Here is a 22,613-nt window from a genome sequence, read left to right on the forward strand (position 1 = left end):
ATTTGTCCATATGGGTAATGCATGGTCTAACATTTGCTGTAAGCACCACATCTTTTGCAATTGTTTGTCAAGAATATGGACTTGCAAGACGATTTTGCGATCACTAATCGCAGCGACAATGAGAGATGATTATAATTCCCATTTAAGAGAATGAGTGGGAGAGTTTCTAAAAAGTGAGAGAATTTCTGCCTTTGAAAGATTTTATTTGACAGGAGACGATCAGATATTTGCATGAAGATCAATCGACTCACAAAATTGTGAAAATAAACATTGCAAAATATATGGTGCATACAGTATCTCAAGTAGCATGCCGTCGTTAAGTGTGCTCACAAAAAGTAGATAATTGCTCACCACAATGGTTTAGTTTGTAGGATTCTCATACTAGTTGGTTGATCATTTCAAACTAATCAGTCACAGTAACATTCCTTTGATAACTACTTGGTAGAGATACATTAAAAAAGTGTTTCAGTGGTTTTTTGAAGTCCCTTCCTCAAACCCATCCACAAATCCATCCCCACTAACAGCTAAACTTCACCAAATGAGGTATGATAACTAGTAATGTCTCTACTTTTTTCCCAGTTCATATTCTTAAATGACTTAGAGTAAGAATTTTTTTTTGAATGTGAACCAAGTTGTCACGTGCGCAATACCTTATGTTATCAGAGAAAGTACAATCTGAACAACTCTTTAAATTTCTGTATTAAGCAAGTGATATATTTTGTATTCAATGTACAGTATGACAGTGCTTGAATGAAAGTTTCCTGTTCAAAGATTATTGAAGCATGTGATTTGCACAAAGTTTATATATTCTTCTTTAGTTGTTGCATCAAAGCTGGCTTCAGGTCTATGTGCATATTAAGACAAAATATGAAGTGCATTAAATTATTTCTGTTCTTATATCATAATTAATACTCAGGTGCTGTAACGTACACAAAACATTGATCTTTATGTCAGAATGAGACCAAAGAGTAATGCATTATATCTCTCTTACTTCTAGTATATGTTTGTCTATATTATGTCTTTATGTGTAAACTCCTGATAAGGTGTGCACAAGAATTAGGAACTGAAAATCTAAGGAAATAAACAAAGCAAAACAACAAAATATTCCAAAATTTTGATGCACCACTTTATAGATGGATCCTGTGTGATTTTCATAAATATACACTTTTTTAATGTATCTTTTTCATAAGGCTCAGGTTTAATATTATGATGAGTTAGAAGAATCTGTTAAGCACATGAATGGTGATAGGATATTGATAGGTACATACAGTAATTGACTTTTAAATATTTGTTTATTGAGTGAGGCAGGAAAAACTCTTTTGTGGTCAGGTTCTGTGTGCTTTACTTGGTTCTCTTTTTTTCCCTTCCTTTTTTTTTCAATTCCAACTCAACTGGTACAGGGCACTGCGGGGGTCAATCCGAGGTCACAAGCCGATGGACTCCATCAAGGACAATGGCGACATGACCAACCGCAATGTGTCCTTCAATATCAAGGTCATTCAAGAGAGAAAGCAGCAGGCTGTACAGAAGAGGTCAGTTTGGTTGGGGCCGGGTCAATCTGTATGATAGCCACTGATCTTTATGGGAAGAACTGGATAGGATATCTCATTGGCCCTTTGTGCTGTGCAAACAAGTGAAGCTGCTGCACCGTCATCTTACCAGGCATTTTGTATGGGGATTTGCCTGCATTTTCAAGCAGAGACCGTCACCACGATCACATGATGTTGTGAGCTCAGTACACAAATGTATGAGCGATGCGTGTGGTAAGATGGCGGCACGGTGGCTTCAAAGCGATTGGCCAATGAGATATCCAGATACTTCCTGTAGAGATCAGTGGTTGTAGCCCGTCAAGTCCCAGAAACCACTCTTCGTTGGTTTGGTGCTGTGTCTTGATATAAAAATTAATTGTTACTGTTTGATAAAAAGGAATTAAAACCCCGAAACTGAGCTTTATTATTTTGTTTATGTGTAATTGTTTCATTTGGTTGCAGAACTATGTATTTCCTCTGTTCTAATATTACTCTGTAAGTTTGTTCAGTTGACTTTGTGTTATATTTTTGTATGCAAAAGGAAGGCAGAAAAAGAAAAATCAAAGCAATTTTCAAAATCCTCTCAATTGCTGAATCTGTAATTGATCGTTAGATTGGCAGCACATTTCAGAAGATTAGATAAGATTTTCTGTGTCAGATTGGCAAATTTTGTATTTTCTTTCCTGATTTTATGGCAATTTACAGTACATGTAATGAAATCAGCCAGTTCCATCAACTCTATCTCTTATGCTGTATAAGCTGTTATTTCTGCATTTTTTTTTTTGTGGATATTTTTGCGAATAAGGAGGTCATAGATATTTTCACAAGATGTTGTTTTCGTAATTTTGGCATTGAGGCTGTCATAAGTGCTATAATGCCTGTCAGTTTGCGATATTTTCACGTGTTGTGAAAGTTGCAGTCCAACAGTGATTTGTGAAATTCATGAAAGTTAAACCCTTGCGAAAATAACAGCTTATATAACATGGTGTGTAGTACAGTTCAGAGTTGTCAATTTAATGAGGACAAAAATGATAATTTCTGCAGCAAAATTGCAGACAGACTTGATGGGCTAATGTTGAGGAGGTCAGTCTGGTCAGCTATTTGTGGATTGGAAAAAATGCTCTCTTGCTTTATAGAATCTGATGTAAATTGGCTTTATATGGTTAGGAAAGGCGAGTGTGGCAATACACACAGTAGTCTCTCCAATCTGGACACCATGCAGTTCATTGGGTAAAACAGACATCCCCTATGACTGGCTGCAATTTTCCACATATTCACCAGGTATTCTGGTTATTTTGGTAGATTTTGCTGCAAATGATCGCGTAAAATGAAGCACACTAATATATACCAGATCTATTTTGGGATTCAATTTTTAATTGTTGGAATAACAATTAGAATGTCATTACTATGAGATGTGCATGTTAACAGAGTTATCATTGCCATGGCAACGATTGATGCAGGAATGCCAAGGAGGAGGACCTGAGGGAGAACCATCCCTATTTTGATATGCCTCTCTTCACCGTGGGACGAGAAAGCAAGCTCAGGAAATTCTGCACGAGCATCGTCTATGCCAGATACAATGCGTAAGTGCACATCTGCACAATTTGATGAAGGTATTGACCGATTCGGGTTCGTTGAGGGCAGCAGACATTTTACGGCACAGGGCGCAGCCATAGTGGGTGTATCAGCCGACCCCCCCTGCTCTCCCCCACCCCTGGGCAACATGTTTACACGCACTTGTAACAAAGGTTCGCGCACTAAGCAAGCATTCGCGCACTCAGTACGAGACGCCTATTGGCTAAAGCAGTTTTTCATTCTGCGCGCGTGCTAACGTAGGGAGAGGGGTGGGGGAGTGCGGAGGGGGGGTCGACTGATACACCCACTATGGCTGCACCCATGCCAAAAAATACACATAGCGCGTCACAGAATCGGTCAATAGAGAGAACAGATTTATGCGACTAAGTAGAGATGTATCAAAAGTAGCAAGTGTCTTCCCCGTCAGTGATAATGTGTATCCTGTTTTAAGTAGTGAGATCTTAAAGGGGAATTTTACATCATGTGCAAGGTACATTTATTCAAAGAGAGAAAGATAAGACAGGAGGATGGTAGGGGTTTGATCATAGTCGGACCTAGAGTAAAGGTTCTCACATATAAGTGATATCAGTCACAATCACACCCTAATGAAAACTTGCTTGCTTTTTATCTGATTTTGATCAAATTTTCACAGTTGTGCCAGTCATATTTTACTCTCTCTTTCTGGACTAAATCATAATTGACCCGGAATTCCACTTTAAGGCCAACTCGAGCGTGGTATGAAATTTCACCCCATTCCATTAGAACTGTAAGCATCCAGTTAAAGAGTTTGCCATTGTTAATGACAGCTGAAAATACCACTTTTGACAGAATGGGAACAACCTTTTTAGACTGATTGACCTCTCATCAGTTTTTGCTCTCTTTTCTTACCCTCCCATGTCCATCGCCAGCACCCTGACCGATGAATCGGGAATGGTCATCAAGCGGAGATATCAAGAAATCCAGTGAGTGCAGCCATCACGAATGACAGGATTTTAACCATCATTTCATGTTTTCTCTGGTTTGGTGCCATTTTTTTTTTTTTTTTGTACTAATTTTGACTATTCTCTGTTAGCATTTCATGAGGAAGAAATAAACTCTTCTTTTATATGAGCCCTGTTGTATTCAGATACCTTTGATTGGATTACTTTGCTTGCAGAATTATTGAAGACCACTAAATGACGAAATTTATGAAATTTACTAATTCTTAAATTTATTAAGTTTATTAAATTTACTAATTCTTAAATTGAAAAGAGATTTTAGAAGATTAAAGTTATTTTTTTCCATCACAAATTGGCTAATCCTCATTTTATTTTTCTGATTTCATGCAGATTAATTGCATTTCTAACCAGATTCAACATACAGTACTTTTTATGCCTCCGCCGCGAAGTGGTGCCGGAGGCATTATGTTTTCGGGTTGTCCGTCCGTCCGTCCTTCCGTCCGTCCGTAATGAATTTTGTGGACAAGGTAACTATCGAAACCTGTAGAGGTATCCTAATGAAACTTGGCATGTATGTGTATTAGGGGGTGAAGTTGTGCCTATCAACTTTTGGGTGCACATGCTCAAGGTCAAAGGTCAAAAGGTCAAGGTCAAATACATAAAATTTCACTATTTCCACCATATCTATTGAATGCCTGAAGATATTTTCTTGAAACTTAGTGTATACATGTATTACCCAATTAAAATTCTCTGGTGAAAGTTTGGGTCATGAGGTCAAAGGTCAAAGGTCAAAAGGTCAGGGTCAAATACATAAAATTTCACTATTTCCACCATATCTATTGAATGCCTGAAGATATTTTCTTGAAACTTAGTGTATACATGTATTACCCAATTAAGATTCTCTGGTGAAAGTTTGGGTCATGAGGTCAAAGGTCAAAAGGTCAGGGTCAAATACATAAAATTTCACTATTTCCACCATATCTATTGAATGCCTGAAGATATTTTCTTGAAACTTAGTGTATACATGCATTACCCAATTAAGATTCTCTGGTGAAAGTTTGGGTCATGAGGTCAAAGGTCAAAGGTCAAAAGGTCAAGTAAAAATATTAAAACTTCTTTTTTTTCTCCGTACCTTGGAAAATTGTTCAAGGTATCTTCATGGAACATAGTATATACATGTACTGACTGGAAGTGATTATCTAGAGAATGTAGGGTTGATGGGGTCAAAGGTCAGGGGTCAAAGGTCACGTGCAAAACTTCAAAATTTTACTATTACCCTCATATTTATGCAATGCCAGCAGGGTTATTTTTTTACACTTGGTGTATGGGTGTGTAACCTAATAGAAATTCTCTGGAAAGGTTTTTTTTTTCTCTCTTTTTGCCTCAAAGGTCAAAAGGTCAAAGATCAAGTGAAAGTGCTGAACTAACTTTTTCCTCCATATCTCGGAAGTGGCTCAAGTTACCTTGAAACTTAGTACATATTATGCATGTTCTACCTGAAAGTAATTATCTTATGAATTTTAGGGTCAAGGGCCAGATGAAAATGGTAACAATTTACTATTCAATTCAGAAATTGCACTTTTTCTCCACACCTGTACCTTGAAAATTACTCAATGCCTAAATGTATGAATGGGTCAAAGTCAAGTTAAAGTCCTTAAATCCCTAGATACATGCTGTCCTATTCATCCAATTAAACCTACGTCAAGGAAGGTGAACATTCAACACATTTGTGACAAACTTGTCATTCCAATATTTTGCCAATTTTGTGAAAATGTAATCACACAGTGTCCACATGTACTATCTAGACCTATTGGGAAAATCATGCATTATGGCGGAGGCATACCAGTCGCCAAAGCGACATTTCTAGTCCAGTATAGGATAAAAATGAAAGGACGGATAATTGTCCAAAGATAACAATAAGAAAATGGCCCCGTAGGCCCCGACTTTGGTGTGTAAATAGTGACGGCTCACAATGACTTCCTGGGATAACTTTCCAGTGACTAGAATGGTAGGGTTGGATTGTGCCAGCATAAATTCCAGTGAGAGATGAGACATGTTTTTGTAAGATGCAAATGTTATTGTGGAACCATGATTGACCTCTGTAAAAAGTGACAGGTGATTTGGTATTCACAAAAGGGCTGGAGTGTAAAAGGAAGCCATGTGTGGCGACACTAATACAAGCATCTTATGCATTACAAATCCTCAGCGATTTTCTGGCGATGGTGACATACATGACGTGGTGCTCGATTGTGGTCACCACGGCAACCTGCATCTCGATGATGTACGAAAGTCCGGAAGACCGCGTGATGGAGGACGGCATGCTCCGCATCGCTGAGTACGTCTTTGTCATCTTCATAGGATGTGAAATGATCTTAAAGGTACTCTCCAACTTGGTCTTTTAATTTTGTGTTTGTTGTTTTCTCTTTTTTAAAAATCTTAATGTCTTACATTCCCAGGTTGATTCCATGACATTTGCTCCTGCGACAATTGCTCCCATGAAATATGTACATGCTAAGCCAAACCTAAATTCTACCCACAATCATAACCCTAACCCTAATCCTAATCCTGACATCAAACTAAACCAAAAACCCTATCACAACCCTAGCCCTAACCCAAAGTCCTTGGAGAAAATAACACCGAAGCAATTGTCGCAGGAGCAAATGTTGTGTCACTGCCTAGGGTAAAGCCAGTGATTTGAAGTGCTGGAAGGATTTGATCTAAAAACAAAACCCAAAATATACTATAAAAGCTCAAATGAGTTATTGCAATCACTTCTCTAGTGTTGTACTTTGTCAGTAAACTTTTTATCCATTACCATCCGTGAACGGTTTATCCATGTTAATGCATCTATGCCAACCCCCCCCCCCCTTTTTATGCCTCTGCCATGAAGTGGTGCCGGAGGTATTTTTTTTTTATCGGAAGCTCTTAATCGATTGCCCTAGCCTTTTACATTTATTCTGCACCAAAGAGCCTACTCTCATGTCAGTTTATTTGAACACCTTTTATTTTGTGCATAAATTACACAGTTGTGGTTGAGGTGCAGTTCCCTTACTTGCATGTTTATCCAAATGTGTCTGGGAGTAATGTTCCAGTAATTTTACCCTTGAGCCATTGCAGAGCCTTTAATTACTTGTACCTGCTACTGCGTGGTATTGATGTGTGAAAGCTGTTGTTGAAAGGACGATAACTCAATAGTGCACACTGGCACTGGTCTGACGGTCCCTGACCAGTAAAAGTCACTGTCAGACTAGTTACCTTTTCAGGAATGGACCGGTAAAACGTGAAAAAAGACTGGGTACCTACTGGTCCAACAGACAGGTCAGACCAGTAGAAAAAATGGGTTAGTGTGCAGCCCTGGATGACTGATTGACGATGTATTGTATACGCCGTTATTTTCGCGTACATCACAAATGAGGAGCTCATGGACAGTTTTGCAATGTGTTGTTTTTGTGATTTGACACAGAGGCCTTCATAAGTGCACTATTACTTTAGTGCATGGTGACATATTTGTGTGTTGTCAAATTCGCGGTCCAACTGTGATTCGCAAAATTCACGAGAATTAAACCCTTGTGAAAATAACAGCTTATACAGTATTTCAGTGACAACTTAATGTGACTCATGGTGCCATGTCTTTTCTCTTCGCCCACGCCCAGATCATAGCCGACGGACTCTTCTTCACCCCCAAGGCACTCATCCGAGATGTCGGAGGATTCCTAGACGTCTTCGTCTACCTCATCAGCCTCATCTTCCTCTGCTGGATGCCCAAGCAGGTTCCTCCCGGATCACTGGCACAGGTGAGTTCTAGAGGACAGACTGCGTCATTGCCAAGGTAGCAGGTCTCACCAGAGGCATGAAGGTCCCACAACAGCATTACAAGACAAACAACAAAATGTGAAATTGTGAAGATGCCTTGTGGGACTTATTGGAATGATGATGCTACATACATCTTCTTATTAATCACAGGCAAACTTCTGGTACATGTATAATTGACAAAGGAATGCAGAAAAATCACACCAATATCCAAGACACCCTATCAGTTTCGACTTCTTGCAATTGTCTATCGCTGTGGTTGAGAACCCATTATGTTGTTGATGTCAATAAAGAATGAAGGCTGAGTGTTTTTTAGGTAAGAGCCCTCTCTTGCATTCCCAATTTCCACCAACTTCTGTCTTAAAACTGCCAACAGGGCCTAGCTTCATAAAACATCAGACAAAAATTTGTAGTCAATTGTAGCCAATATCAGAGCAATCTGGCGACAATGAGAGAACTCGATCGGAGCAGTGTGGATGTCGCTGGAGTCTCTGCAAATATTGTAATTGCAAAGTGATATGTAGAACAGGCCTCTGGTAGTGGCATTGGGAGCATTAGAGATCTTGAAAGAGCAAAGCTGTAGAGTTCGAGAACATTCTTGTATATCTCTTCATGCATTTCTTTCAAAGTTTCAAGTGTTTTTGACTTGAAATGATAAATGTTAGATGTTACGATGGCACCATCAACTAAATATTATATTTCAATTTCCAAAGCTCACATCTCAATCCTCTGTGAGTTACAATTTCTTTTTCAGAGTTCTCACAATATATTGCCTGTGGGGGGTAATTCATTAATCAACGTTGCTGATATCCTAACTACTGTAAAACCGGAAACTAGCATTCAATACATTGTGAAGAGAAAAAGTTTTTTGGCGTGCTTTTTACATTTCACATATCTTAGCCACGTCAGGGCAATTACCCCCGGAAGACAATTACCCCCGGCTAAATACTGGTTCGTGATATTAGAGTGAAGATTGGGGTTAAGTTTAGGTTTGGGTAACGGTTCGGGTTAGGGTTAGGATTAGGATTAGGGTTAGGCTCAGGGGATGGGTCTTGGGTAATTGCCCTAGACCCATCTTAGCTCCTAGCAATATTGACAAATTCATGCATGTGAAAATTTCTGGTTTTACAGTGCTCATTCAAAAGTAAACTGATCTGACTTTGTGTAGAGACTTTGCATGACCACTGCCCAAAATCATGTGAGCCATTCCTTCCCCCCACCCCAACCATCGGCAGATGTTCATGGTGATGAGGTGTGGCCGGCCGCTGCGCATCTTTGCCCTCGTGCCCCACCTGAGGAAGCTGGTGTACGAACTCCTGCGGAGCTTCAAGGAGATCCTCCTGGTCTCTGTCCTCCTCCTGGCTCTCATCTTTGTCTTTGCTAGCTACGGCGTACAGATCTTTGCCACCAAGCTGGAGAAGTGCAACGACCCCGACATCACACGAAAGGTACTCTAAACGACAAATATTTTGTGAGTTTTTTTATTTTCGCGAACTTTGCGAGTTGGTTGCTATTCGCAAATTCATAAACACACGAAAATAACTACTCTCATCCCCCACACTTTTAATGCGATATACGCGAATACATTTCTCAGTTCAATACTGGAACTCCACAATCGTGAATTTAACCACTCGCAAAAATGTCTGGAAGTCCCGATTCACGAAAATTTAGACTTGCTAACTATATGTTGTATACAGAAATGTTTTAACACTCTTCAGTAGTATTTTACTATACCGGAATGAATGTAAGAACTAGAAGAAAACTGAGAAGCAGACAAAGAGGCAGAGGAAGAAGCAATAATAGTGATTAGTGAAAGAAATAAGGATAAGTAATCACGATAAATGAAAGCGATAACTGTATGTGCACCACTTTATTTCCCGGTACGAGACTTTCTAGGTAGTTTTGAGTGGCGAAATTGGCGATTGAGGACCACACTGACAAGATTAAAAGAAATGTTAGATCTCTTTTCAGGAGAAAAGTTAGCAACCTCCCACCTTGAAGACCATATGCAGCACATTTATAAACACTGCGAAATATGCCACAGTGTCATAATCGAGAGGAATTGAGCCGGAAGGAAAGAAAATTTGCACCGCATGGCCAATGATTCCAGCCATTAGTGGAAGAAGAACCTCATCTCCACGGCTATCTTTTATTCTGTCTAGACATGCATGTATGCTATGGACAGTGAATCCAGAGAATTATGCAAGGAGCAAGGATCTCAGTAGCATATACAGGACTGCACACTAACCCATTTTTTTTTTTTCTACTGGTCCAACCTGTCTGTCAGACCAGTAGGTACCCAGTTTTTTCCATATTTTACTGGTCTGTGGCATATAACAGTTTGTCAGAAAAAAATATTTGACAAAACGCTTCATGAAATGCCCCCCTGCTGGAGGCTCTAATGGACTGAACAATTCAGGGGCTCATCCAGGAATTCCCTAAAGAGGGGGCGCCTTTACAAATTTAAAGGGAGGTGCACGTGCCCTCCATTTTTTTCTTCTTAATATTTCTTTTGTTTTAACAACAACAAAAAAAAAAAAATAAGGGGGGCGCTTCCGTTGCACCCCTGCTTGGATCCGCCACTGCAATTGGATTTTTAATTTTTTTTATTTTTTATGCTACGGTAGGAGGATTGTGTGGGGGAGTTCAAGATCAACGTCAGTGTTGTCAAGACTCACAAACTGGGTCCAGATGAGGTCTTGCCACAGTTCTTGGTCCCCAGGGTCTGGTAAGTATTCACTCAGGTTCTGAAACACGATTCTAGACCAACTCAAAGGCCCACTCCACTAAACATTTGTGGACTTGACACTCTCAAAGAAAGGTAAGTTTAACAGAGAAATACAGTAAAAGCTTCATTCAAATCAGATAAACATTTTTGGAAAAAGGTTCTGGAATTTTGAGTTCTCATAATATGTTTATATGAATCTGTGATATTGTGCTCAACCACATTTGCATATTAGACAAGATAATGGCCTCTTTGCCTCATAATTGTCCTATTGTTTTTATACTGGATATAAATGTAAGGCATGCAAGCCACATGCATTCACACATAGTGTCAGTTAGTGTGAACACATTCTAAATCAGCTGTGGGCTGTGTAGGACAGACCAAGTCATTGTGTTGATTCTAACATGATGCCCTTCATGTTAATTTGGATGGTGATTGTGATGTGACTAGCGGTAGTGGATCTACCACTTTTGAGGTATGAATCCAGATTACATTGTGTGAACCATTCTTTGGGACTGACAACCTTTTCCATCGATTGTTTTGGTCTTGCGTACTCCTTACAGGGCCAACCCCCGCAACTTCAACTTTGACAACCTGGGCAGCGCCCTCCTGGCCCTCTTTGAGGTGCTTTCCCTGGAAGGATGGCTGGAGGTCAGAGATATCATCATACAGCAAACATCTACAGTGAGTCCATCTTCCTCCTCTTCCTCCTCTTCCTCATCCTTCTCCTCTTCCTCTTTCTCTTCCTCTTCCTTTTCTTCTTCCTCCTCCTCCCCCTCCTCCTTTCCCCTCCTCCTCCTCCTCCTCCTTCTTCTTCCTTCTCCTTCTCCTCATCATCTTCCTCTTCTTCTTCTTCCTCCTCGTCCTCCTCCTCCTCTTTTTCCTCCTCTTCTTTCTTCTCCTAGTCTCCGCCTCCTCCTTCACTTCCTCCTCCTCCTTCTACTCTTCTTCTTTTTCTTCTCCTCCCCCTCCTCCTCTGGGGGGGGGGGGTCTTTGGTTTGATTGGTGCTATTTTTCACTTGTTCGGTTTGACTTGATTTCATATGAATGGATTTGACTTTATTCAGGTTGAATGTCATGTACGTAACATAACTTTTTATTTCACATGAGATTTTATTTCCATTTCCAGGCAATTACTAGTTCTGTGAAGTGAGCAGATTTATAAATGCATAAAGAAAGTTCTCAATGTGAATGTGACAAATTATTACAGAATGGAAGCTGATGAATGAAGATATAAACTTAGTGCCTGTAAGGTTGATGTCAACATCTTAAACATTCATAAGTCACTGAGTTGATGATTTTCTTGCATTCTTTTCTTTTTTTTTTTTTTACAGTGGCATGCCTTTTACATCCACATTTTTGTCTTCATCGGTTGCATGATTGGACTGACTCTCTTTGTTGGTGTTGTCATCTCAAATTACTTTGAGAACAAGGTAGGTTGAAACATCTTGGTGTGTTCCATAAATACTGTAAATGCAAAAGTATTTGTGATATTTAGCAGATTTTGCACTAGTTCAGGCTGGTGCAAGTTCTAAATCCCGCATAAACATCTTCAGGATTTTTTTTAATGCTCATTTGATTGAATAGAGTGTTTTGTCAGCTGATCAATATGACTACAGTGATAATACATGTTTGTGTATGTGTCTTAGTATTCATTTGAGCACATTCATATGTTACTGGAAAATGTGATGAACATTGTCAAAGAGATTTCTGTAGTTCTGTTCTCTCTCCAAGCATTATTAAATTCATTGTTCAATTTTTGGGGCAGTCAGGTAGTACATGGTAGTACATGAATAATATTCTTTCAGCAATTTCCCTTTCTCTCTACATAATCACAACATTAGGATTGGATGATTTGTCAGTCAAACAATTGAACATTCGCCGGATTGGCTTTAGGGTGGACCTTGATCAGCCCCAGCTGCATATATTTTATGTGGTTCAATTAACTTGTTTTTTTCCTCCGTCCATACACCCAGGGCACGACGTTGCTAACCATTGATCAGAGAAGGTGGCAGGACCTTAAGGGGAGGCTCCAGCTAGCCCAGCCCCTACATCTCCCTCCGAGACCAGGTGAGTGACCACGCCCACATGCCACACCCATTAATGGCATTTTTAGATCTGTCAGTATTCCTCAGAGGTTTAGAGTCTTGACATCTGATGTAAATTGGCTTAAGATGTGACCATTGATGCTCAGGAGAGTACTACCTTTTCAACATGTCTGAGACTATATCTCCTTTTCCAATAAAACGATGAGTTTAAACAAGTAGTTTCATATATGTATGTTGTTTTTTTTTATTACCTTTTTTTTGATAAACATAGCTACAAAAATCTAATATTGGAAATGAAATTTGATATGGAAAAAAAAATATCGGGAGTCAGCTAAGCTTTTTCACGGGAATATCACTATCCGATGATTTGGAATGCTTTTACAGGTATACATGTACCTCGTGGCTGTAGTAATCTTATTCTTTTGCACTCAAGTTTGTACTTCCATAAGTACTGTAAATGAATGGCCCATTACTGTAAAAATGGAAGTTGTTGCAGTACGAAGTTGTTCATGCATTTTGCACGACATGAAACAGTGCAAAAATTAAACCACACAAAATTTTTGCTTGTTACATGTAACACAACTCTATGTTTTCATTCTGCATAATTTAAAGCATGTGAAATTCATCTTACTCAGCTGCATGCAAGAAATTACTCAAGCAAAAATTTTCACTTTTATAGTATTTTGAGTATACTTATCACAGTGATTGTAGAAATTTCACAATTATAGAAATTTAAGACATCCATGTAGATGTACAAAGTTAGTGTTTTCTGGCACGAGTGACCAGCTGCCATTATTTAAAGTGAACTTTGTGCTGTCATTTTACTCTCATGGTAAGATACATGTAGGTGTATCGTATATGTGCACTCACATCAAAAGGAATAAACTAAATTAAGTTCAGATTATGGTGACTGCTGTATTGTACACTAGCAGATGGCATTTTGTTCTTATTCAAGATTAGGCCATGTGATATTGTTGTGCATGACATTTAATTTCAGACTTGATGCTGATGGTTTTGAATACTACCCCCCCCCCCCCCCCCCCAGTGCTGATGAGATAGCACTTACCTGATTCCTACCAGATTCTGATAATGCCTTAGACTATTCACAGCACCCAGCAGGCTCCTGTGGGCATTGGGCTCAAAAGATGCTGAGAGAGTCATGCTATGATCAAAGAGCTTTTCCTATATGCCAGTCTCTCTTTCTTTTTTTTTACCACTCCTAATTTCAGATCACTCCCGCTTCCGTGCCAAACTCTACGACCTTGCTCAGCACAAGTACTTCAAGCGCTTCATCGCGTTTCTGGTGCTGGCCAACTTCTTCCTCCTTTCCTTTAAGGTGAGAAAATTGTCTCAGAGAGAAATGTATGTTGAGTGAAAGCTGATGAATCAATACAAGGATGAATATATTATTGAATATTTAACCATGTTAAAATGATTCTGTGATATTAATGTGACTAAGAAAATACATGCGAGGGAACATGAAGTTATGCTCGGTCTCAGGCGGGGTGCATTCCAATGTCTTTTGTTAAACATATCAGTACTTTAGCAATGATTGACAAATGAGGTCACAACCAGAATCTTGGTTTGGAAGGCTTTTCTGTGGGCGTATCCAAGTAATCTGAAGTGAACTAGAAGAAAAATTATTTTTAAATATAAGGAATGTTTCTAGATATTCGTTTCACCGCAAAAGTGATGTTGAGGGTATCATGAATCAACACAAATCAACATGCATTTTATGTCATAAAACCTTTAAAAGGCGTGGCATGTTTGAGGTAGGTACCTGGGCACATAAATGGTTAACTTGTCGACGTTGATATAACTCATCAACTTATAGTGGGAGAAGAATGACAACGCCTTTGTGCTGGCCTACATCTCCGTGGTGCTCACCCTCCTCTTCGTCCTCGAGGTCATCCTCAAGTGCATCTCCCTCAGCCCCATCGGCTATTGGCACAGCCGGCGGAACCGCTACGATCTCATGGTCACCGTGATGGGCGTGGTCTGGCTCATCCTCCACTTCACCAAAGCGGTAGGCATCAACGCAGCGTGCATCTCGTACCTCTCTATCACACATCTGTAAAAACTCAAACAGATACAGTGCACTCCTGTTATAACGAACACGGTTATAATGAATTTTCAGTTATAACGAAGTAAAGATTCAGGTGGTAACATCATCCACACTATGTATTTTTATTGTTTATTTGTTTTGTTATACCAAAATTTTGATATAACAAAAGAAAACTGTCGGTCCTGAGGACTTTGTTATAACGGGGGTCCACTGTACTGCGCTATTTAATTTCCTTAACCCTAACTTACCTGGGCTATTTAGCGAGCTTGAATTCCTGGGGGGGGGCATTATGGCCCCCCCCTTCAGATCTCGGCCGTTGATCGCGCGATCGCCGCAAAATTTTGCATGAACATAAAGCCGGATGTAATCTACAAGACTGTTCAGTTAAATTTTCAAAAAAATTGCATTTTCTATTTTAGATTAATTAATTATTCAAATATATGCAAAAAACCTCATTTTCGTCTGTAATTGGCTCATAAAAGCTTATGGAATCAGTATCAAAATTAATTTCTTATGTTTTTTATTGTTTTATCAATTTTTTAATGTATTTCTTTGTTTTTTTCTAACTTTTGTTTTTGTTGTTATTTTCAGCAGAATTTGTCATACACATTTTATGAAGCATAATTATACTAAAATAAATTGATTTCAGCCATTGAACTTAAAAATATGAATCTTTATATGAATTAATTGAAAAAACACAATTTGTATTGACTTTGTACACAAAATCACGTTTTTGAGCAATTTTGGGGTTGACGAAAATTTTTTGAAGGGGCGTGGCTTCGGAACGGTATGCCCGGGCGCGACAAATTTGGTCTCAAAAGTTGCGCGAGACTTGAAAGTAGAAAGTCAGCAAGCGGCGCGGTGAAAAAATTTTGCGCGCCAGAATGGTCGCAGAATTTGTCGAGGGGGGGGGGGGCCATTATGCCCCCCCCCCCCCCCCCCAGGTAAGTTAGGGTTAACAATGTGTCGACATTGCTGTGCCGGTGCACAGCAAGAGCTTTACTAGTACTTGATTGAACAAGATAAACATGGAGCACTATCTCTGTATCTCCAAACTACTTTGTAGTTTTGTAGATTTTCTCAACAGTTGTTACAGCAAAGAATATGCTTTTCTGTTGTGAAGTGACAGTGTTAATTTAATCATGATAAAAAGGGACAGAGCAGATAGCAATACTGCAGTCTATATATACCCTACCCAAGCTTGCTGCACAGTGACTGCGCATTACCGGAGGTGTACAAGTGAACCCCAAAGGTGTGTCCCTGCTTGACCTACGCACGTTGCGTGTTGGTGTGTAAGATCACCCATTCATTTGCACGTAGCATACAAGCAACGTACGAATGCAAGGAAATGTTTTCATTTATATGCGATAGTGAGAATTGAGATAGGGAGAATAGTGAGTGAGCACTCTCGTGCAGACCAGGTCTGCACTGCACGAGAGTGCCTTTCTTGATTCAAGCTTTAAAAAAAAAAAAAAAAATTAGATTAAAAGAAAGAGGAGCAGTGCCTTTAATCAGCCGTGTCACTGTTCAAAATTAGAGTGTTTGTGAAAAGCTACAGTTTGATCTAGGTTAGATGTGTAGTTAGTGCATATAACTCCCTCTGACATGATACTCCTTGAATACAGTCACTTCTGAGTCAGAAATACAGTAAGTGCTTTACTGCAATTAAAAGTATCTGTATTGGACAAGTCTATGCTTTATATAGACATCAAGGTCAACTTGAACAAAATACATATCACATGGAGCTGTCATCAAAAAAAAAAAAAAAATCTCTGTAGCATTATGTAACATGGAATGACAAGCATTAACACTAGAACTACATGTACCGTTGCAAAAAATCACTGTACGTCCAATAATGCTGAATGCCTCATGCTTCATAGATTATCGTTTGCAACAAATCAATTTACACCTTTTATGTAAAGGGACCTCACTTTCATAGACTTGTATATGAGAAATGCGTATAACAAACCTATTGATTGTTTGCTCTATTCACAGAACGACTTGAGCTTCGCCTTTGGGGCTGCCACCGTCCTTTTCCGGTTTTTCACAATCACAGGGAAACATGTGAGTCTGATATTAAATTGTAGACTAGGAGAAGACTGGACTGTATACTGTAAAACGAGGAATGTTTGTGTGCATTTTAATTTTGCGAATTTCGCGAGCGCCAAGATTCGCGAAATTAAAATGCATGCGAAAGTTCTTGTCTACACTACTGTACGAGCTGAAATTTTGGCGGTGGTTTTATTTTCGCGAATTTCGCGAATCGCCTTTGAACCGCGAAAATAACAACACGCGAAAATAACAACGTGCGAATAGATAAGTACAGTTAGACCTCGCAACCGCGAAATTAACAACACGTGAAAATGTCCTCCTAGTAGCAATTCGCGAAAATATCTGTATGCGAAAATTTCAGCTCGTACAGTATATGCATTGAATGCCAGTGGTAGTTCGCAAAATTTCATGCCGAAAAAGAAGGCCGTCAGCTCCAATTCACAAAAAATTCATGCCACGAATATATCATGTTTTACAGTATTATGTTTAGCTCAGATGCAGAAGGATATATGTAACAATCTTTTAAGAGATCTTGATACAGCACTGTCACTCCGATCTTGTTTTGTTTTTACAATGCTATACCTCAAGCATCAAGAAGCCATCCACTGACCCTCTTACACAAGACATGTTGAAAGGAAGTCTTGTATATTTTTGAAGTCATATTCTTTTGAGTAAGCTGTGTTGTGTTTCGTTGCAGTATAAGTCTAAAATGGTCTTTAAACCAGCATACATTCAAATGATGGAGAACCAATTACTGGCTGTAATGTAGCTGTTAAGCTCTCTGCACTCTTGTCTGTATTTGTGTCCCTCCCATGCTCCACAGCCCACCTTGAAGATGCTGATGATGACCATCGTGGTTTCCATGGTGAAATCGTTCTTCATCATCGTCGGCCTGTTCCTCCTCATCACTTTCTATGCTTTCTGCGGCGTTGTCCTCTTCGGCAAGGTGAAGTTTGGTGAGCACCTGGGCAGGTGAGTGCATTTACATTTCTCCCTTTTTTTCTCCTACCCTAGCCTAGGATGAAGCCTCACTGTGCTTCTTTGAGACTTGTGTTATATACAGCATGTCATAAAAAAAAAAAAAATACCAGCAGATTTCTGCATTGATAACTTTCAATTTGATCAAACTGTCTGAATGCTATTTCAGGGTCTAAAAATATAACATCTTAACGATATTTTGCAGAAAACCCCATTCAATTCGGTCAAGTGGTCACAAAGAAAATGTGGATTGTTTTAAAGCATGTCATGAGTCTGTTTCTTCCAAGTTTAGCACTTGGATGCTCGTGGAACTGCATATTAGTGTGTGAACACAATGGACTGAACTTGGAGGGAAGGGATTCCTGACATGCTCTACAAAGATCCTCATTTCTGTTTGTCCACTGAAGCAAATTGGATGGATTTTCTGTAAGATGTGGGTAATAAGTTATAGTTTCATACCCTGAAATTGTATTTGGATTGATTCACTATTTTTCAAGTTATCATTGCAGAGGGTCTCGTTGTAATTCTTTTTTGACATATGGTAGTGGGAGTGATAAAGTTTAAATTCATTCTTGTGCAGGGAGCCTGAAGTGTTGTCAGTTAGTGTAGTCAACCTCTTACAATATCTGATGGAGAACAATCATTCTGATGATGGCTCTGAGCCGGCCAATCGATACATCCATTAATTTTTCTTTCCTTTATTGTGCAAGTAATTTAGGATTTTTCTGATTTAGATACATCTCATTTGTGCTTTGTTTTGTTTATTTGGATTCTGCTCAAAAAAAAAATAACATTCAGTACTTTGATATGCTTCAGGGACAAACAATGCAAAATTAAATTTTACATACTTACATGTAATGGCAGATGTTGATAGATTTACAGGACAAATGATCATGTGATGATTTTGAAAAGAGAGAGAGAGAAAAGACAGATTTAAGTAAAAAGAGGAGGCAGTCATCTTCAGTTGTGGCTTGATGGTGATGGTGATGTTGGACACATATTTGATTGCTGATAGTTTTGAAAGTGAAGCTGGACAATGTAAAATCTTTCTTTGTGTGAAGAAGGTGATGAAAATGGATGAGATAGCTATTGTCAAATGATAGAGAAGAGTTCATGATACATGTGTACCTGTCTCTCATGGTACACTGCTCATCTGATTGAAGATGACCGGACTCACTGTAGAATTGAAACCTTCATGTATCTTCCAGGCACGCCAATTTCGAGACGGCGCCGAAGGCCATGGCAACGCTGTTTAGGATTGTCACGGGAGAAGACTGGAATAAAATCATGCATGATTGTATGGTGAGTAGGAAAATCTGAAACCCACTATCCACAGATATCCAATGCTTTTAATGTTTGAACATTGCCTTTAAGGTGTTGAAGGAGTCTGTCACTAACCCATTGAGGACAAGTCCTGAGTATACTCATGACGGGTGTCTATGGGAAATGCCTGTTATAGCAAAATCAGTCCATCCTCGAAGTTGAAGTTATTGGCAGATATATCATATTTGTTTGTAACTGTATAGCTCATGCATGACATATAATCATGTCTGAATTTTTAGTACTAGAAGTTTGCATTGGTACATGTAGGCAACTTTGGAATTCATTTGAAGTTATTGGCAGATATATTTATTTTAATATTTGTGTGTAACTGTATAGTTCATGTATGATATACTACTAAAATGAAAGTTTGCATCAATACGTAGATATTTGCTACTTGTCAAAAGTTGATGGCAGATATTTGTAGTAGAACTGAAAATTTATTTTCAAATTCAAATTCAAATTCAAATGAATTTATTAGGAATTTTAATCATCGAATATATATTACAAATGAAATGCAGTCATTTCTTTTTGTTTGCAAGACAATAGAACGTACATTGTGTACATCCGAATATAAAACTGAGATATATGTGTACAGATTAAAGAAAAGAATTAAAGAAAAGAATAAGAGGACACGTCAATTGGGAACCACTCGGGATAAAGTGAATCAAATGATCTGACTGAATTATGGCACATGTATTGGGAGTATGAATGCAGAAGACTGTCGTCAAATAAGCATATAGCTTGAAGATACGACAGCCTTGAAAGGGAAGAAAAAAAATGGGCAAGACATCTCTTTTACATTTTTAATCTCTTTGTGTTGCTCCTGTATCTGTCACAGATCAGTGAGCCTCACTGCAGTAAGAGAGGACCTAATTACTGGCAGACAGACTGCGGGAACACCACAGCTTCCATCATCTACTTCTGCTCATTCTATGTCCTCATTGCATACATAGTGTTGAATCTCCTCGTCGGTGAGTTTTTTTTTACACACACACTTGTGGTATGCTTGTCACTCACACCTGTTGAACTTCCAGTACCGTGTCATATGATATTTGTCACTAAAGACACTCACAGACAGTGACAGTAGCTGAAGGTGGTAGATATATTACTGTCCAGAAATACTTTATACTTCTTATTCTGCTCGCTACACGTGACTCTTCCAGAATAAGGACATTCAAAGTGACGAAATACCTGTGGTAAATATTGTCGATTCAGAAACCAGAAGGGTGTAACACTGCGCAGTTGTTTTTGGGAGTTAGTGGCTTTTTTGGGTTCTTGGATAATTGTTTGCCCACCAGAGTGGAATACTTGAGTATTAAACTTCTGGATGGCCTTACATTTATCATGAAGAGTGAGTTGTGTGATGTTTCATGATTACTGAGATGTAAATGCAGTTCTAGGGCAACTACCCCCTGGACAATTACCCCAGACCCTTCCCGCGAGCCTAACCCTAATCCTGAACCTAATTCTAACCCTGAACTTAGCCCTAACCCTAAACCTAACCCTAACCCTAAACCTAACCCTAACCCCTATCTTTACTCTAACCTTATCACTAACCAATATTCAGCTGTGGGTAATTGTCCTCGGGGGTAAATGCATCACTTGAATATTTTACATACCTTATTTTCATAGTCGGCAGGGCTCGTCTGACTCAACTTTAGAAGATTGTGACTGAATTCCAGAGTGGCCTGTTTTCCTCCCCCAGGTATCATCATGGAGAACTTCTCTCTCTTCTACTCTAATGAAGAGGACGCCTTACTCAGCTACGCCGACATCAAGAACTTCCAGATCACATGGAACATGGTGGACATCCATAGAAAGGTGCATTTACCAGGCATTTCCTGTCGTATTAACATTTTTATTTTTGTTGTGTCTTGATATTTCATCCTAACTGTGATTCAGTAGTGTCTGTCTCAGAGGGAATCTGTACTACGTGTTATGTTGACATCTGCAGTCAAAAGTAAAAGTTTCATAGCAGTAAGAGGAAGTTGTGTTATATCAAAATCTCCCATGTTTCTGATGCAGTTATGTCATTCTCCTATGTCATTCACTAACAAATTGTGCAAATTTGGTGAAGTGACAGTCTCATGCTGTGACTCACTAGTTTGTTTGAATGTAAAATAGATAAAAAGATATATGAAATTGTTGAAAATCCATTAATTGCTGCAACCAACCCCATTAAAAGGGTTTCATTACAAACTTTGTTTAACTGGAGTACTGTGATGCAAAGGCTGTATTTTTTTTTTTTTTCTGCTCTTGTGTTGTGAATTTATCTTAAAGCACATTAGTGAAGATTATGTAAGTTAATTGTTAATGGTTAAAAGGTTAATGGAAACTTTGGTCAAAAAGTGACAAAAACTCCATTTTAGGACATACAAAAAGAACTTTAAACAAATTTAAAAAAAGAAGAAGGTGGAAGAAAAGGCTCTTCATCCTGCAAATTTATATTGTTGACCCATGAAAGGGGGTGATTCCAGTCAGCCGAGTCAAGTTTGTGCTGCGTCTGCTGCGGGGCCGTCTAGAGGTGGATATGGAAAAAGACCACCTCCTCTACAAACACATGTGCTGTGAAATCGAGAAGATGCGCAACGGTCAGGATGTCACCTTCCACGATGTCCTGAGGTGAGTTGCAGACTGACCACAGTGCTCTATCTTGTCTTTTTTGTACAGATATACAGTGTATATGCATCATACATGTACTGTATTTCACAGTGTTCCTGAATGTTTTGTGTATAGTTTGCAAGTTGACTAATAGCTGCAGACTTAAAGGGGAAGGCTAGTAACTGATCAGTGGGAATCAGTGGAAATGCTGGGAGTTGATTGTTCCAATCCTTATGGGATTCATTCAAGAGTTCATTGTATATCTATTGTTGTGTGAAAATGATTTGCTTCAGAATGGTCTCATATTCAAGTAATGTGCAGTTTAATGCTTCCAGGTTAGCGTCCCTGGTCAGTGACGGAGCATTAATCTGCACATTACTTGAATATGAGACCGTTCTGAAGCAAATCATTTTCACACAACAACAGTATATACAATGAACTCTTGAATGAATCCCATAAGGATTGGAACAATCATCTCCCAGCATTTCCACTGATTCCCACTGATCAGTTACTAGCCTTCCCCTTTAACAGCTCACTATTAGTGAGAACAGCTGACTATTAGTGAGCTGTAATTTAATTTAGTTTTTGTGGTAACACAAATGCACAGTATGTCATCTCCAAGATGGAAAATCACTAACTTTTCTAATTAAATGATATTCTTAGTAATGCATATTTTTCATTCCATCATGACTGTAGTTCTTGATCACTTAACCCTTCTGCTCCCAAAATTGTCTTTCAAGTCCCAATTTGCAAGATGTTATACTCAGAAATACATTGCAAAGACAGGATGCCTCATTGAAAGATCACAGGGTGCAGCGTGTGACTGCAGAAAAGTATCCGGCTATGTCTTTTTAGGCTGACTTTACATGTTGCTTGAGTTTTTATCGGTTCATTGTCATTTGTGATCACTACAGAGGCTTCTTGGAATACAAAAAAAAACCCCAAAAAACAAAAAATGCTTGCACGTAA

General features: G+C 39.0%; 1 protein-coding gene across 1 annotated transcript in view; it reads left to right on the forward strand.

Annotated features, from left to right (window-relative positions):
- LOC140244704 (sodium leak channel NALCN-like) overlaps nucleotides 1–22,613 on the forward strand; it is a 61,260-nt gene that overhangs the window by 34,471 nt on the left and 4,176 nt on the right. Inside the window, exons 18-35 of the mRNA XM_072324320.1 lie at nucleotides 1,401–1,532; nucleotides 2,990–3,112; nucleotides 4,013–4,066; nucleotides 6,249–6,420; nucleotides 7,696–7,836; nucleotides 9,088–9,300; nucleotides 10,480–10,580; nucleotides 11,141–11,261; nucleotides 11,912–12,010; nucleotides 12,554–12,647; nucleotides 13,855–13,961; nucleotides 14,460–14,651; nucleotides 16,686–16,754; nucleotides 17,566–17,714; nucleotides 18,929–19,022; nucleotides 19,882–20,014; nucleotides 20,749–20,864; nucleotides 21,508–21,665. Of these exons, the coding sequence (XP_072180421.1) occupies nucleotides 1,401–1,532; nucleotides 2,990–3,112; nucleotides 4,013–4,066; nucleotides 6,249–6,420; nucleotides 7,696–7,836; nucleotides 9,088–9,300; nucleotides 10,480–10,580; nucleotides 11,141–11,261; nucleotides 11,912–12,010; nucleotides 12,554–12,647; nucleotides 13,855–13,961; nucleotides 14,460–14,651; nucleotides 16,686–16,754; nucleotides 17,566–17,714; nucleotides 18,929–19,022; nucleotides 19,882–20,014; nucleotides 20,749–20,864; nucleotides 21,508–21,665 (2,268 nt within the window). The remainder of the gene's footprint in view (nucleotides 1–1,400; nucleotides 1,533–2,989; nucleotides 3,113–4,012; nucleotides 4,067–6,248; nucleotides 6,421–7,695; nucleotides 7,837–9,087; nucleotides 9,301–10,479; nucleotides 10,581–11,140; nucleotides 11,262–11,911; nucleotides 12,011–12,553; nucleotides 12,648–13,854; nucleotides 13,962–14,459; nucleotides 14,652–16,685; nucleotides 16,755–17,565; nucleotides 17,715–18,928; nucleotides 19,023–19,881; nucleotides 20,015–20,748; nucleotides 20,865–21,507; nucleotides 21,666–22,613) is intronic.

This window comes from Diadema setosum, chromosome 21, assembly GCF_964275005.1.
Source record: "Diadema setosum chromosome 21, eeDiaSeto1, whole genome shotgun sequence".
NCBI lineage: Eukaryota > Metazoa > Echinodermata > Echinoidea > Diadematoida > Diadematidae > Diadema > Diadema setosum.